This window comes from Phlebotomus papatasi, chromosome 5, assembly GCF_024763615.1.
Source record: "Phlebotomus papatasi isolate M1 chromosome 5, Ppap_2.1, whole genome shotgun sequence".
Classification (NCBI taxonomy): domain Eukaryota; kingdom Metazoa; phylum Arthropoda; class Insecta; order Diptera; family Psychodidae; genus Phlebotomus; species Phlebotomus papatasi.
Genome location: NC_077226.1, coordinates 2,022,914 through 2,041,221, shown reverse-complemented (window position 1 = coordinate 2,041,221; position 18,308 = coordinate 2,022,914). Strand labels below are relative to the sequence as shown.

The following is an 18,308-nucleotide window of genomic DNA, read 5'->3' as shown; positions in this document are numbered from 1 at the left end:
TGTCTAGTGCTTTTCCAACCCTTTTAAATTTTTTTTGGTCAAAGGGCAATGGGCAAAAGTGGTCTCGGTAGGTGCAGTTCATCAATGGTACCTAACCCGTGCCGGATTTAAGTGGGTTCCCCGAGGCTATGGCATCGGGCCTTCACATTTAAGAAGTTTACTACGTAAGTCACAATGGCCACAAAATAAAAATTATTACAATAAAAAAAAACTACAGTTTAACCTGCTTTAAGTATTAAACAATTAAAGCATTTAATACAGACCTGAGCTAAAATAAAAGCCGAAGTGAATTTAATGGTGCCAGTTGGGATTCTTCGAAATGCCGCGAAAATTCACGTTGAGAAAATGAGAGGTTTTTTAATGTGAAAATTGTTTAATTCCTTAGAGTTAAGTCATTTTCACAAGAAAATCCTTTTAATAATTTATTTGAATACAGTTATTTTGGGTTAATTGTGAATAATTGTCGATATTACAACAAAAACATTGAGAGGAAATTTTGAACTGGAAGACTGATATTCTTTTGAGCTGTCCCAAAATTCAGGATAAGTTTGAGAAAAAATCCTTTTGTACAACAATTATTTTGGTTAATAAGGAATGCAAAAGTACGTATTGCAAGAAGGGACACGACCTGCTAATAAGGATAAAATAGAGAAGAAAATATTTTGTCGCACTTCAGACGTTTGTCAAGTGAGTTCTTTGTATCTCTATCTCTCTCTCACAGTTGAATTGCGCGCGATTTAAGAACTTTCCAATTGAAGTGATATTTGCATTTAATTTCTTTGTATTTCTGCAAGATTCAAGTAAAAGGATGTATCGTGAACAACTATCCGTCTTCCGACAAAGATATCAAGAAAACAATTTATTTTTATAAGATTTTTTCTTTCTATTATGTTTTTTGGCGCAAAAATATTCATCAAGGCACCGTGAATGAGCGGGATTAGTGTTACCAGAACGTTAATCTGCAATTTCCATTAGAACTATCAACACAAAATTTCCGATATTACACGACTTTTAACGACCACAGGTCTGATTTAATATGTAAAAATATATTTAAAAAAAAAATAGCGTTGAAACAGCCTGCATTTTGGAAAAGATTTTCTTTTTTTTCGTCCTGAGGGCCCCATTCTAAATCATTATTTTATTTACAATATTGTTAAGAATCGCTAAAAACTTTCTTATAATATGGTAGAAAAAAAAAAACAATGTACTCAATTCCAAAAATAGTTTCAAATAATTTACTGACATTAATAAAGTTTTTCTTTATCTAACTTAAACTGTCTATACATTAGGAAAAATATGGATGAGTGGCACTTCAATAATACTATTGATAAAAAGCTTCAATTATTGAAGAGAATTATTGAAGAAAATGCCTCCACACAGGAACTAATACGTTTCAATATTGACACTTTGTATCATTTCTCGAGTCTCCTAGCGGCTTGAGATTATTTTTCGTGAAAATTTATTATTTGGCTGCTGGAAAAGCGTGGAAAGTGTTTATTGAAGTTCATTAGGATAGTTTTTTAATGAATATTAGTGGAAAATTTACCAAAAGTGCGAAGAAGAAGTGTTTTCTAGAGATGTTTTTTGTAGTGGGATTCAACCAAGTTTTACTAGAAGTTTTCACTAGTCTTTTTTTTTAAATTATTGTTAGTAGGGTAGAGTCAGTACTTTTTCGCCAGTAAGCCCTTTTTCGCCACCTAAATTAAAATCACATTTTAAGAGAATTATTGAGTTCATGGAACTACGAAATGAGTGTTATTTCGTGACCTCTAGCCAAATGAATCAGAAAAGCATATCAGATGCTCCACCGACTAGATTATTTGCAAGTTAATTAAAGAAATTGCCAACAAGGTGAACAATCATAAAAAAAATATGGAGTTCTTAAGAAACTTGTCAACGCTCAGACAAATTGTCTTGCATTATTTTATGTTTTTTTCAGTACAGTATTTGATATTTTTCACTGAAATTCAATCCGTTATTAACTAAACTTTGTTCTGATATCATTTTTTAATGTTTTCCAAAAAAAAATAAATAAAGAAATTCGGATGTGGAATGGTGATTTCCCGAGAATCTGTGGAATGCACTCTACAGTAGACTCTCTCTGAATCGGGAATATGGGGCAAAATGTCATCCGGTTTAGCGATAGAATTGAGCGTGAAATCCTTTGTAAATTCCACAAAAAGCGCTCAATTATAAAGAATCACGATAAAATAGGAAGAACTACAGCGAATTTGAGCGAATTAGCTTCATAATTAAGCGTGAAATCTGTCAACAAAATTTGACGCCCGATTGAAAAAGAGCCGATTGAGTGAGAGTCTACTGTACATGTTAGTGGAGCCTCATTGACACAGGTGAAGAAGTTCAAGTATCTCGGGGTGTTATTCACGAGTGATGGTAGGATGGAGGCAGAACTCTCGTCGCGAATCGGTCAGGCTTCTGCAGTTATGAGGGAGCTTGGCAGAAGCGTGTTGAGGAAGGCCGAGCTTAGTCGATCGGCTAAATTATCGGTTTTCAAAGGTGTGTTCATTCCTGTTCTCACCTATGGTCATGAGATTTGGGTAATGACCGAAAGGGTAAGATCGCGAGTACAAGCTGCCGAGATGAGGTACCTTCGAGCGGTTAAATAGATAGATTGTATAGGGAGCATGGTAGGATCTGTGGGCTGCAGACACCTAGGCTCTATTTGAGCCCCTTATGTCTACCCAACAAACCCTACTCCAATTCTTTTAAAACGTCGCTGAACTGCAGAATATCCTGAGCTGCCGCTCTTTTGATATCCTCCAGTGTCAGCACTTCTTTCTTAAAGATCTGAATTCTCTGGCTTGAGAATTTGGAACAATAACATAAAATGTGTTCTACTGTTTCCAGACTCTCTTCACAGCCCCTGCAAGCTGAGGTAACGTCTACACCCAACTTTGCAAGATGTGAATTTAGCCAGTGTCCTGTGTAAATTCCTATAATAACCCTCAAATTCCCCCTGTTAAGATTTAACAAGAGTTGAGATCTATTTAAATCTAATCCATCTATTACAGATTTCGCAAAACTACAGCCTTTTACGTTATTCCAAAGTGCTGTATGCTCTATTCCTGTAATATATTGGAAATAATCTTTCCGTAATTCTTTCTCAACTCCCAAGACTGGTTCAGGGCCTATAAAGTCCTGATATACACCAATCTTCGCGAGTTTATCTGCTATTTCATTTCCTAGAATATCGTTATGATCAGGACACCACAGAAGAATAATATTATTATTCTTTGCTAATCTACAAAGATTAGTCCTGATCTCCTTAACAATTTTAGATGTTATAATACCCTGATATGGCGAAGAAAGTGCCTTTTTGCTATCAGAGATAAAATAAATATTTTTTCCTGTGGGATTTTCGTTCACTAACATATTCGTTGCAATCAGAATAGCTCCGACTTCTGCCAAGAAAACTGTTGTGAACCTTCCCATAGAAAAATAAAATTCATCACCTGTATCTAATCGAAATAAACCTCCTCCAGCTTTCTCCCCTTGCACTGATCCGTCAGTGAAGATTTTAATGTCATCTTCACCTGCTACTGATGACAGTGCATTAAAGAGAAAGGAATTTTCTGTATTTAAAAGTAAAGTACAGTTTGGGATCTCAGCGAAACACTCTGGTGATGTAGAGTCACTAGGCATTTCTAGAAAAGGATATTTGTTAGATATCTCTTTCAAGGCCAAACAGTGCCCTACAACACTGCCTTTCAGTGTCCACAAATCGAGATCGCGTAATCTTAAAGCCCCCTTTGCAGCTTCCATTTCAATGAAAAGTGGAAGAGGCGGTAAACCTAATAGTATCTCTAAAGCAGCTGTTGGAGTCGATCTTATAGCACCCGTAATTGCGATGCAAATATATCTCTGAAATCTAGTTAGAGTATCTTTGACGCATTGCAAATTCACCCTAGGCCACCAAATTACAGCTCCATACGTCACAATAGGCCTGATCATCACGGTGTATATAAAGTAAAAAAACTGCGAAATGCCTTGTCAATTTTTTCGTCCAAATGTTTATTCCAAATAAGCTTCTTGTCAAGGATCAAGCCTAAATATTTGACTTCATCCTTAAGATCGATTTCATTATTAAATAAGATAGGTTTTTTTTTAGTTATTTTAACTTTCTTTTTACGCAGACGAAAGAATTAATCTTGCATACCAAAATCTTATTATTCAAAATTTGACATCTTATCTTATAAGATACGAAAATAAAGTTGCATCGCTCTGTCAGTCAGATCAGAATTCACTCCATAAAGGAGAATGGTCAAATCCGGTCCCGGAATCGCCACGAACTGGACCTATGTCAATGGATAGACATTAGTATAGGTAACAACTTTTGTTCTAGGACCAATGTTCTAAACCATGGAGGAAAAATTCTACAGCATAAAAACTATTTCTTGGAAGAAAGAAAGGTCAAAAGTATATATAGGCACCGGTTCATCTTTATCCAGAGATGAGAGTAGGCGCATTTTTCAGATACTGGTATAAGTATAAAAAAATTTTGAAAGTGATTGAACAGAATTCTGTTCGCTTGGTACGTAATCCCAAGAATTGTGTTTATGCACAGAGAGCGACAATCAGAACAAGTGATTCCCAACCACAATTTTAACCCAAGTAGAGACTGGAAAAAATCCTGTCTCCACCCGGGATCGAACTGGGGTCTTTTCGCTGTCTAGGCGAATGCTCTACCAACTGAGCTATGGGGACACACTGGCTCTGACTGTCTTTTTGCCACTGATCTTGATTAATTGCCAACGTGCACTTCAACTCGTTTTCGACTCGTACCACAAGTCTTGCCAACGGTATCATGCGTACAATTAAACCAGCAGCCCATGTTTTCCATGGATAATTAATTTATTTTGAAAGTGATTGAACAGAATTCTGTTCGCTTGGTACGTAATCCCAAGAATTGTGTTTATGCACAGAGAGCGACAATCAGAACGAGTCGAAAACGAGTTGAAGTGCACGTTGGCAATTAATCAAGATCAGTGGCAAAAAGACAGTCAGAGCCAGTGTGTCCCCATAGCTCAGTTGGTAGAGCATTCGCCTAGACAGCGAAAAGACCCCAGTTCGATCCCGGGTGGAGACAGGATTTTTTCCGGTCTCTACTTGGGTTAAAATTGTGGTTGGGAATCACTTGTTCTGATTGTCGCTCTCTGTGTATAAAAAAATTCTCGAAACCCAGGTCGATAAACGCAGGGAGTCCTTGTAAAAGAGCCTCTATCCTTCCGATAAATCACTATTTTGACAACAAATTACGCAAGAACTGCTAAAGCGATCTTTATGAAATTCGGTATAGGTTCAGTGTATTACTTAAACTTTTAAGCCATGCATACCACCCGCTCCGCCCACTCTCCATTCTGATAGCTCTCATACAAAATGAGAGCATTTTACTTCATAACTCCTTTCTGAGAAGAGGTATTTTCAACAATCCTCACGAAAAACTTTTTGATCAAGCTTGATTGAATAAAAAAGAATGAATAAGTAATAACATTAACAATCATTTTCCAGATTTTTTATATTTCATTTTTCGCCTCATTAAGATTTGTTGGTTCGTGAAAGATAGAAACATATCCTCATTGTATAATCTAATTGGCATTAATGATGATTTTTTTGATATTATAATCAAGATTTTTGGGTGGTACGCTGGTTAAAGAGTCTTCCTTAAGCTTTGTTCCCATGTCGAATTTCAGCTTTTTACCTCCTCTCAGAAAGGAATTATAAGTTAAAATGCTCTCATTTTCTATGGGGGCTACCAGAAGGGATGATGGACGAAGGGTTCGGTATGTATGGTTAAAAAGTTTTCTTTAAGCCTTGTTCGCATGCCGTATTTCAGCATTGTACCTCTTCTCAGAAAGAAGTCGTAAGATAAAATGGCCTCATTTTGTATGAGGGCTATCAGAATGGAGGGTGGCGGGAGGGGGTGATATACATGAATAAAAAGTTTAAGTCATACACTGACCCTATACCGAATTTCATCAAGATCGCCTTTGTAGTTCTTGAGTAATCCGTTGTCAAAACAGCGATATTTCGGAAGGATAAACGCTTTTTTACAAGGACTCCCAGCGTTTATCGTTCTGGGTTCTTGCAATTTTTTAATCTTATATCAGTACCTACAAAATGCGCCTGCTCTCGTTTCTGGCGATTCCGGGACCAGCGCCCATATACTTTTGACCATTCTCCTTTGCAATGTAAACGAAAAAATCGTTAGATTTCAAACAATTTCATGTGTATCACTCTCAAAATCCGTGTGACATTTCGGTCCCGTTCCACGGATAAGCGAGAGTCTACTGTAGCTCAATCGAATTCGGTATGCGAAAGAATGAGATAGTCATATGCAAAACACGTGAGAAAGAAAGGGTTTCGAATTTCGACTTCATGAAATTTTCGATCTAAAAGGTGTGCCGGAGCCATTAAAAACAAAATTTGAAAAAAAAACGATCATGCTGCAATTGCTGCCTTGCGTGTATGTGTGGAATTATACCTGTCATTTTGACATTTTCGTACGATCTCTCTCTCTCTCTCTTGCCTTTGCTATTTCTTGCGAATATTCTCAAGAAATCTCACGATTAATCTCAAAGTGATTCTACAATTTTATTGTTTTTGCTTTTAAAAAAAAAGACTATAATTTTTTTCTTGTCCCAGTTTTTTTTCTAGATTATAAATTTGTGATTTTTTTTGTTAGTGAAAAATATGAAAAATCTGGATTAATTTTTGAAAGAGAGAAAGAGAAAAACAAAATGTTTTGGCAGATATCGATGTGATCGCGAGAATTTTTGACATTTGATCTCCAACCAAAAAAAAAAAGAGGTGTGTGTATTGTTTTTTGAGCAGGAAAAAGGAAAAAAAAACAAGGAAAATAGTAGAGAAAAGTTGGAAAAACAAAAGTCGAAATGAGGATTAAAGATGTGAGATAATGATGCCAACGGAAGTATTAATAGATCAACAATTTATCGAAGCTCTCTGCTGTCATCCAGAAAAACGGACACTACAGGTACATAACCGCAAAAAAAGAAAAAGATCAAACAGGAAATGTCGCTATGAATAATTGCTATTAAATGCTATATAAATGTCATTTCTCAGGATCTCCAATTAATTTACTATGGACTGCACTCTCTGGAGCCCCTTTCAAATCTCCGGGATTCAATTCTGCGAGCTCTGTGCAAGGTTGTTCGCTATGAAAAGCACAATGTCAACGAAATTCTCTACTAGTGAGTAGGCAAAACAAAATTATTTATACAAAAAAAATATTAATTGCATATATTTATTTTTTTTTATGAAAAGCACCGGAGAACTCTCAACTTGTTGGTATATTCTCCTTTCCGGTGCTGTCTTCATTGGAGGATCGATGTTTCTTCCCGGATCCAGGTAAATATGTCAAAAAAAAAGACATTTTCTTGACGTTTACAGCAACGCCATCTATTGTCCCACATTTCCACTGACAATTCCTCTGACATTCAATCACAAAAATGGGTGTGAAGCGTGTGAAATTGAATAAATGGGAGAGGGAAATTGTACAAAAGATAGATAGAGAGAAAGAGAGAATAAATGTCACCGCTCTGAAGTTTGTGAAAAAGCCTCTCATAGCTGAAAGCGCACTAATACAAACAAAGCAAAGTAGGCTTTTCCAGAGGAACCACTATACTAAAGGAAAAAGTCATTTTTGCATTCGAATCTGGCAACACTAAAAAAAAAGTGGCTGATGTTGCATTTAATTTTTAATGTTTTTAGGAATTTTTATTATTCTTGAGGAACTCTTCTTGTCTAATTTTGTTGCAAGAGGTCTAATAAATATAAAAAATGCGATAATTGTGATAAATTTTTGAAACTTGCAGGGTTTTTTGAGACTAAAAGACACTTCGTTAACGTAGACTGATAGAAAATTGGAAAAATTTTATGTTTCTTGTATGTTTTTTTTTTAATTTTTTTTCTTCCTTTACATAGAAAAAGAAACTGTTCTAGAATCCTTACAATGTAAGGGATGTGAGATTTATCCATTTTCTAGAAGGATAAAAAGGATTTTTTCGAGTCAATGACACTTATGGTGATCAAATGGAATGAATTTTAGTATCCGGAGGGCTTTGAAACAGCACACAAATTATCTGGAAGTCTACCTAGGACTTCTAGGGTCTCTTCCCGAGAAGATATAATATCAGGATGACTAAAAAAAGCCCTCAAGAGCTCCAAAACAAATGAAAAATGTAGTTTGCATGCTCTTTTTGCATTGCAATTTTCACAGTATTATTTTCACAGTTTTACAGTTTATTAGTGTCACTTTTATTATTTTGACTCAAAAGTATCGCATTCGGGGTTCATTTTTAAGAAAAATAAAGCTAAACTGAAAATTTCGTCTCCTAAAAAGTTGTGAAAAGGAAGTTAAGACAAATGGTGATTTAATTGACGATATATTTCCTCTAACCTGTTTCATAGCGACATTGTAGCTGTTGCTATATTGTTCAAAAATTATATTGATCGTATTTAGCAACATCTGAAATTCGACAAATTCGAAGATATCAGGAAAATAAACAGAATCACAGAATGGAATAATTAAGAATCACGGAATACCGAATTGAATTATTAAGAGATTCACACATTTGGAATCACTAGAATCACATTGGGCTCACATTGAATAAACGGAATATGGACACAAATTTTCGATTTTGAGTTAACCCTTTGGATTTTTATTTTTCTATTACAAATATTTGACAAATCTGAGTTGTCAACACTGTGCCAGTCGGGTAAAAGTAACTACGTCACTGCCACTTCAATTTGGCCCACCTTCAAACATCTTGGATGCTTTTACTTGTGTACCTTAAGGTGTCTAGTCTACACATTGGAGCTGATTTCATCAAGAATTATTTCAAGAATTTTTTAAAGAAAAATTCATATTTTTGAAGGAATTTTTGAAGAAAAATGCCTCCACACTGGGTTTTTTATTTTCCATCAAAAATTTTTTGACAGTTTGCCATCATGTCCAAGTCTCTTGCTCTTCTGACTGTTTTTTCACGAAAATTTGTTGTTTCACTGCTGGAAAATGTGAGAAAAGCGTTTGGTGAAGTTCCTTGGGATAGTATTTAGTGAATTTCTGAAGAAAATCTTCTAAATATGCAAAGAAATAGTGTTTTTCTGGAGATGTCGTTCCTGGTAGAATCCAACCCAACCTTTGAAGGAACATTTCCTGTGATTTTCCTCCAGAAATTGCACCACTCTCTTCTTTTTCGAAGTATTTCCTCCATCATTTCTTCCAAGTTTACAACAAAAGCGCTCAAAATAATTAATTTTCGTCTTGCCGCCATGTTCTCAACTTCGACAAACAAGATCACAATGAATGATATTTGACCAACTTCACACTGGACGACTGACGGTCGATTTTCGTAATTTCGGAATACGGGACCATAACCTCAAAACATTATTTTTATTTTCATCTACAAATTGTGTGATATTCGCAGTTTGCTGTGGATAAAAAGTTGTTTTTTTTTTCGGGATAATCTCCTTGTAAAAAGAAGAAACCCATCTGACCAGGTGTTAACAGTTGGTAACCAGCTGTTAACAACTCTGTTAACAGAGTTGTTAGGTTGCATAACAAATTCATCTGACTTTTTGTTCCAAAATGAGACACTTTTGCGTTCATGGTGGTCGCTAGTGGAACTAAAATCCAGTATATAAACAGCCGCTATTAACAATCTGTTAACAACACTGTTACCATTTAGTTAACTTTTTTTGTTACTATTATTGTAACAGAGATTTTATGAAAATTAAAAAGAAATACGTTTCGTTTCCCAATATCATTATAGTCTTTAATGTTACTTCAATGTTGCACATTCGTTTCTCAGTTAAATTAAAAAAATTACTTAACATAAAGAAGTGATTTCAAACTTATATAATAAAAAAATAGTTCATTATTTTTTGTCGAATATTAAACGCAAATACATTGTTTTTTTCTTAGTCTTATGAGCTGATCACATTTTTTTTCTTATTTTTGTACAGTTCATATGGAATAAAAATTCATATCACAATAATAGTTCATTTCATAGTAATATTCAAAAATTTGAAAATGCATTAAAGGGATTTCAAAACAACATAATAAAAAAAATTATTTCATTCCTTTGACGAATTTCAAACGTGAAAATATCCAACAAAATTATGTTTCAATGATGCTTTCAATAAATTCTCCTCGAAATTCTGGAATTCCTGCCAGGATCCAATGGAAAATTTCTCCATTATATCATCCCTAATTTTCCTCGAAAGTTCTTGTTTTGCCATCCACTTCATCATTTTGTCTAGTTTAGCCGACATTTCAGTCACAGTTTTACAATGCTTGCAGCACCGTGGATCAGATTCGCCTTGAGATACTTGGCTTTTGCTGCTCCCTTCGCTGCACCCTTCTATTGCTCTCTTTTTCCCCGTGAACGTTATTGGAAGTTCCATATCGGCTAATGAATATATGGCATCGTGACACTTTGGTCGTTTTCAAATGGAATCTTGACAATTTTACAGAGAATGTCATCTAAACTCCAAAACTGAAGAGTATTTGAAAGATCTCCAATCAAAAATATTGAAAAGGTTTTGGAATCAGTTGGGTAATTAAAAAAACTTTCCTTGTTATTATATTTTTTTTTCCAAAAAATCCTGCTTCTTCGTTTCTATATCCAAAACTAATTATTTTAACAACTTCATTAGTCCTTATCAAACAATATCTATCCCCTTCCTTCATGTTAAATTCCAGTTCATTGAATTTACATGTTTTATACATCAGTGAAGAACCCAAAATGGGCCTTTTTACAGTACATTTTTTAGTAAATTGAGAACTGTCGATTGGTGCATTAATATTCAGCATATTTATGCTTTTCTGCTCTTCTATTCTGTTCACAATTTGCGGAATGGCTGGAGAGCGGGGATCAACGTTTTCTTTAATAGTTTGTAAAAAATTTTCAAATGGGAAAGCAGAAAAATCTTCCAATGCCCCATACATCCGGACGTCTTGTGCAAGGTGTAGCAAATTATGTACGTTATATGTAACTGGGTCTGCCCCGTACAACTTTGGGTAGTCTTCTACGAATTTTCGTAGCATTGTATCTGCGTGATCGATACATGTGTCATCTTGAACAAATACTTTGCATGAGAGTATTCTTATTGCAACGGATAACAATAAGAAATGTTCATAGTATTCTTCATTTAGTATTTTTTTTTAGAGCAATTGGGCCAGAGTAAAGTAGAAATTGGCGAGCTTGCGTAGCTTTGCAATTTTTTACGAAAAAAAGACTATCAGGTCTTCTACCAAACTCAGAAGGGAAAAATGAACTTTTGCTTAGGTGTTCCATATTAAGGTGTTCTCTTTGTCCTGGAGTAAGCTTCAAAGTTGAACTTCTTTTGGGGTTCATCCAAAGCGCCCCCATAGATCGTAGAACGCCTAGATAAACTAAGTGCATTGGGCAAAGTGGGAGCTGTGAAACCATTTTTATATTGGCCATCTCTAGTCCATATGGATAGGGAAATTTAATATGGTCAGTATCTGTCCTTTGACGGAAACCATCATCAGAACGCAATTCATCGCATTTTGTAGAATATACTACTCTACTATTTATAGTGATTCCAACCTGATTGCATTTTCCGCATCCATGGTGGCCAGTGTGACCAATCACACCTGCAATCCAGGCTCGAGCTTTAGAGTCGCAAATGAATGCGCATACTCTAAATGGCTTTAATATTTGCAAAACTGTTACACGCACCCCTGAATCGCGCAATGTATTTAGTTCATCAATTAAATCCTTTAAGTATAAGTTTATATCTTTTGGATCTTTTTCCCCCTCATAAATTCCTATTAAAAAAGGTGACAAATCTTTTCTATTCACAAAATGTCCCATAATGGGAATTATTTGTTTCTTACCGCCTAATGGGCACCCATCAATACCGATATTGATAACAACCTCATCGACATCTTTTAAATAAAAATCTACTGGACATTCTTTTAAAGTGTTTTCGATACCAAAGTGGTAATACGTTCCAGGGGGGATAGATTTCACTTTTATTGGTGTTCGGGGAGTGTTCATGAGTGTTCTCCTATCTGTTGGTAAATCTTCATCCACATGATCGCGAATAGCCAGCAATAAATCTCTCGTGAGGTCTCGATTTACACAATGATCTGCAACAACACGTCTTAGTTTATCTTTCAAGCCTGGTTTTGGATAATTAGGCTGACTGTTGCCAGCAGCAGATGAAGAAGGATTTTCTTGAATGTCAATAATATTATCGATTGGTTCTTCAATAGCAGACTCTTCATTAACAATGTTTGGGTTTAGATTGACTTCTTCTCTGACAAAATTGTTTAGACTTCTGTAATAATGACCACGGGAAAACTCACGTAATCTTTTGCTTGATGCCATATCTTTAAGTAATAAGAATATAAAAAAAGATAAATATAATAGCAAGTTGAAATATTATCATTTTTTTAAGAAAATTGTTTATTCTCTTTAAACAAAAAAAATATTGGAAGAAAAAATAACAATAGAAATATATAAATACAAGGATTGAAAGGAGAAAATGGAGTGGAATGGTATTTTGGTCAAGTATATGTTTCTGGCCGGAAGTAAAAAATCATGGATAATATTTGTCAATAAGAGCTGTTGATGTAATATCCAAGGAATTTTGGTCGATCTCTGGTTAGCAGAACGTCTAAAAATATCTGAAATGCTTCAAGGCTGACCGCTCTCAAATTTCAGGAAAATTGTTTCATAACTACCTGGCCGGAAGTGTAAATTTGTGGAAAATTATATTAAAGAGAACTGTGTATGAGACATGCACGGGATTTGAGTTGAACTATTGCCGGAAAACTCTGTAAAATGTCTAAAAATCTTGAAGGTGGGCCTCTGGCACAATTTCTGGAAAATTGTCCCTATTTGGGTAGAAATTCCTTGCCGGAAGTCTAAATTCGTGGAAAATTATATTAAATACAGCTGTGGACGAGGCATCCAATGGATTTAGGGTGATCTCTTGCCGGAAAACTGTATAAAAATGTATGAAAACCTTGGGGGCCGGCCTCTATCACAATTTCTGGAAAATTGACACTTTTTGGGTAGAAATTTCTTGCCGGAAGTATAGATTCGTAGAAAATTATATTAAAAAGAGCCGTAGATGAGGCATCCGAAGGATTTAGGGCGATCTCTTGTTGGAAAACTCTGTTAACACTTTCTGGGCATAATTTTTGACCGGACGTGATAATTTGTAGACAAACTATGTTAATAGGACCTGTGAATGAGGCATCCAAGGGATTTGTATTGATCTCTGGCCAGAAAACTGTGTAAAAATGTATGAAAAACTTTGAGACTGGCATCTGTCACAATTTCTGAAAATATTTGTCTATTTGGACAGAAATTTCTTTGAATTTGGAAGAATTTTACTTAAAGATATTAAAATATAAAATACAGAATGATTTAAACTCACCTGGGAACTATATATTGTCACACAAACCACCAAAATGTTTTTTATTGCAAATTATTAGTGACAAAATAGAAAATATGTCGCCCTGTCACGCCACCAAATTTGTTTCTGATATTCGCCGCTGCGCTACTCGTGTGCTGGATCTAATAAAATTGCCAGCGCTGTTAACAATTTTAGACCAACTCAATGAGGCCATTTACATCGCCGCATTAGATTGGGATTTGTTTAATTTTTCTCGATATAAACGGCAAATCCAATACGACCCCTCGTATTGAATTGGATTGGATTCAAATTGTACCAATTGTCCCAAAAATTTTCGGAGCGCGCGAAGGGAAATTCGGAGTTGTATTTGATGTTAAAACTAACCTCACTTTGTGTTGTTTTGTCGCACAAAATAAAATTTTCAGAAATTTATTTGTGTATTAATGCGAGGGACGACAAGTTTAAAATAGAATCTGTACTACATTCTTCTATATTTCGATAGATACTTTTAAAGACACTTGATGTTTCGTCGTGAGAAGAAAAACTAATTTACTGAAAGTAACTCGGGACATTTGTAATGCAGCTTAAAATTCTTCTTCTGATGGTTCATTTCTGAGCCCAAACCATACAGTATCGGTATCGGGATATGCCCAGCCCTCTAATCATGCCCCCTCGAAACCTCCTGTTTCGATAGCTCAAGAGTATTAAATACTCGAAGAAAAACAACTTCTGTTTTCACTTTCTTTTAAATTGCCTTTTCATCAAAAGGTATTTTATAATACTTATCACCACTAGTCTCTGAATAGAAATATTTAATATCAACCAAAAATCCAACTTAAAAATCAAAAATATCAGTTTTAACCTCACAAAAATGGCATCCTGCTAAAAATCCAATTCAATCTCAACAGTACGATGTAAACAGACAAGATTGGATTCGGATTTTGGGACAATCCAATCTCAATCTAATGCGACGATGTAAATGGCCTCAATGTTACTTTCCCAGAGGAACCACTACTAAAGGAAAAAGTCGTTTTTGAATTCGAATCTGGCAACACTAATAAAAGTGGCTGAAGTTGCAGTTATTTTTTGATGTTTTTAGAATTTTTTCTTATTATTGAGGAATTCTTTTTACCAAATTTTGTTGAAAAATGAATAATAAATATAAAAAATGTGATAATTGTGATAAATTTGTGAGACTTGCAGGGTGTTTTGAGACCAAAAGACAGTTCGTTAACGAACACTGATAGAAAATTGCAAATTTTTTATGTTTCTTGTAAGTTTTTTATTCTTTTCTTCCTTTACAAATAAAAAGAAACTATTCTAGAATCCTTACATTGCAAAGGATGTAAAAATTTCTAATTCTTGATGGATAAAAAGGAATATCTTTCCAGTCAGTGACACTTAGGTGATGAAAAGGAATGAATTTTAGTGTCCGGAGGGCATCTTAATAGCCCACAAATTGTCTAGAAGTCTACCTAGAACTTCTGGGGTCTCCTCCAGAGCAAATAGAATGCCAGGATGACTAAAACGAAGCCCTCAAGATACCCAAAATAAAAGAAAAATGTAGTTTGCATGCTCTTTTTGCAGGGCAATTTTCACACTAAAAATACACAAGAAAAAACAGGAAAAATCACAGAATTTTCTCACAAATCTCTTCACTGGCCAATTCTTTAATGATTTTTAATGAACTTACTGCGGAAATTCACTTATTTCCGTGCAAAATTACGTGAAAAACATCAAGAGAAATGTCGCAAGAGGCACCGTCCGCCATCTTCTATTTGACAACTGAACCACCTTGGTACATTTTTTAGAGCAAAGCAATCACTTTTTCAAGACATTTTCCCGAGGATTTTCCACGAACAATTCAAAAAATAAATAGTCACAAATGCTTCTAAAACTCACCAATTTTCTTTTGCAATTTACAAATCACAGATTTTCCACATGATTTTCATAATTTTCCACGAATTATGAAATGTTGCAAAAGTCGCTAGGCGACACATATTTAGCCTATTTTTGCTATCAAATCACGCCTTTTAATCAATTCTATGTCACTAAATTAATTCTAAAAACTATTTTCTTTATGTTAACACTAATTTTTATTAAAATTGCATTAATTAAACTTCACAAATTGACTTTAAAAAGCAATATCGGCGACGGTTTTTTCAAATGCTGGCGACTACCACTACAAAAGCAGAAAAACGACTTTTTCCTTCTATGTTGGTTCCTCTGACTTTCCATTGGCCCAAAAGTGTTACCAGTGCTGTTAACATTTTGTTACCAACCGGTGTTGGTTGTTAACTTTGGTCAGTTGGGTGTGTACCTTACTCACACAATTACACGCGGCTATCATTGGGCCTCGTATTGTATACACACATTGAGAGCGACATTGACAGTTGGTTGGCTAATTTAAACGTCATTTTGTGTGAATGTTGAGGAGAATGTTGTGTGTTTTCTTTGATTTGAAGAAGGGAAAATTCATTGGAAGTGAGAGCATTGGCGTGAGAGTGAGACACTAAAACGCCAAACCAAGTGGAAAAGTGCGATAAATAATTTGACTTTCTTAACACATTTTATTCCTTTTTTTTTCATTTATTCTTCTTCATTTTCTTTTTACCATTTTTGACTTTATGAATTTTGTTTTTGTGTTCCGGAAAGAAAAAAAGTGATCAAAATTGAATTGAATTGAACGGATTTTGTTGTTTTTTCTTGTGTTTTTTGGGTGGATTGCAAGGGAAAAGCAAGATTGTGTGGAAAAGTTAGAAGAAGAAGGAAAAGTCTTTTGTTTTAAGTTAAAAAAAGTAGAGAAAAAAAGTGTAAAGAAAACAGAGTGAGAAAGAGAGAGAGACAGAGTAAAAGAGGAAAAAGGAAAGAAAGAAATCTCAGCAAAGTTTTGTGTGTAAAAGACTCATAAACTGTCGATGTATTAAAGTTTTTTTTTCTATTAATTCATTTTCTTTTGCTTTGAGAGTCTATTGATGGCTAGAGAAAATAGTTTTCATTTTTATTTTTTTTTTATTTTTGGATAAAAAGAATAATGTTTTAGTGCATTTACAAAGTTCAAAGAAGATCAAATTTTGATTTAGACCATTAAATTTAGGTTTATTAATAAACTCTTTGGATAATGCTCTGTGTAATTTTCAATTAATTAAACATAAAGTGTGGAAAATTTGGACAGAAAATCAAATAGAAAGAGAGAGAGAGAGAGACAGAGAATTAATGTTGTAGTAAAATAATAAAGTGTAAGACGAAAATCTTCAAGGAGGGAAAATATCGTGTTGTTTTTCTTGTTGCTAGAGAGAAACCATTAAAATGGAAATTATAGCAACATTGTGACTTCCTGCAACGTGTTAAACAACAACAAAAAACAAATGCAATTATCCAAAATTCACTAAACTCTCAATAAATTTTTTACAAGACAATAATAACAATTACAAAAACAAAACAAAAAAGAAAAGAAAAGTGTAAAAGCAATTTGCAGCAACATTGGAGAAATTTCTAAAGGGGAATCCCTGTCAAAACATTCACAACATCATGTCATTAGTAAGTGTTTTTGGTTTAAATTCACTTTTTCTAAATTAAGAAATTTAGAAAGAACCTCTGACCTTTAACGAAAAAAAAAAACAAAAACCTATTTTGGCGCTAAAATCAATCACCGTTTTCCGGATTATTTTCACTCCGTTGAACTCAACCGGAGTTGATGGAAAAGTTGTTGACAAAATTCAACATTGAGGTTAAATTTATTTCTTTTGAAGGTGTGTTTTTTCTCTTTCAGGCCTAAATTTAGAATAATTCCCCAGGGAACAGTGTCCAATTGTCCATGATTTGTACGATTCTAAACCAAGAAACAACCTTTTTTTTTGTAAAAGAAAGTCTCAAAGAACGATTTGAATGCTTTTAAGATACAGTAGACTCTCACTCAATCGGTTCTTTTTCAATCGGGCGACAAATTTTGTTGACAATTTTCACGTTTAATTATGAAGCTAATTCGCTCAAATTCGCTGTAGTTCTTCCTATTTTATCGTGATTCTTTATAATTGAGCGCTTTTTGTGGAATTTACAGAGGCTTTGACGCTAAATTCTATCGCTAAACCGGATGACATTTTGCCCCATATTCCCGATTCAGAGAGAGTCTACTGTAAGTCGACTTAGAATCCCTATCAAAAATACCGAGCTTTCGTAAGCATTACTGGTAAGGAGCTAGTAAGCATTACTAGTATACGATACGAAGGGGTCAATTCCCAATAACATGTGTTATGTGTTATCGTGTGTTATCTTGAAATAACACAAAAATTGGTATTCCCGATAACACATGTTATAATCAAAATGGCGGATGTGTTAAAAAAGTCTCCAAACATGTGTTATAGAATATTGGTATTCTTCATAACACATATAACACATCAATTCGTTCTACGACATGTGTTATCTGTAACACAACCTCTCGAGGAGCATTTATGGTGTGTTATTAATGGAGTAAAGAGTGCCAAAGCAGTTCCAAACGTGACAAAATATGATGAATACAATTGCCTTAACCCTTTTAATTAAGCTCAAACGCGAAAAAGACCTTGAGTAAGTTAAATTCTTTTTATTTTTAAAGTTATGTAGTTTTAATTTGAAGTGTAAGAACTGTAATTACACATTTTTTGAAGGAACTCCGTAAATCGCCATTTGCGTTACTTAAGGGACTCCAGCGATATTTTTGATATCCCAGAATGCACTTTCTTGCGATGTTTCCGATTCCCTCCTCGAGCTGCCCAGGATTTAATTAAATTGTTGGAGGAATATAATACTGACCATGCCTCGAACATTCGGTTTCACCTGAAAGTGCTTGCTACGTTGTTTTTCTACGCTATAGGAAGCTACCAAATCTGCGT

At 34.6% G+C, this 18,308-nt stretch overlaps 1 protein-coding gene across 4 annotated transcripts in view; it reads left to right on the top strand.

Annotated features, from left to right (window-relative positions):
- Nucleotides 1-6,543: 6,543 nt before the first annotated feature.
- Nucleotides 6,544-18,308, top strand: part of LOC129808762 (rap guanine nucleotide exchange factor 2) — a 44,997-nt gene continuing 33,232 nt past the window's right edge. Inside the window, exons 1-3 of one of the 4 annotated variants that reach the window (XM_055858594.1) lie at nucleotides 6,544-7,012; nucleotides 7,102-7,229; nucleotides 7,303-7,386. In XM_055858594.1, coding sequence (XP_055714569.1) covers nucleotides 6,935-7,012; nucleotides 7,102-7,229; nucleotides 7,303-7,386 — 290 coding nt within the window. In that variant the 5' untranslated portion in view covers nucleotides 6,544-6,934. Of the gene's footprint in view, nucleotides 7,013-7,101; nucleotides 7,230-7,302; nucleotides 7,387-15,841; nucleotides 16,358-16,480; nucleotides 16,978-18,308 lie in introns of those variants that run through there. The other 3 variants (XM_055858596.1, XM_055858599.1, XM_055858597.1) reach the window with 3 other exon arrangements.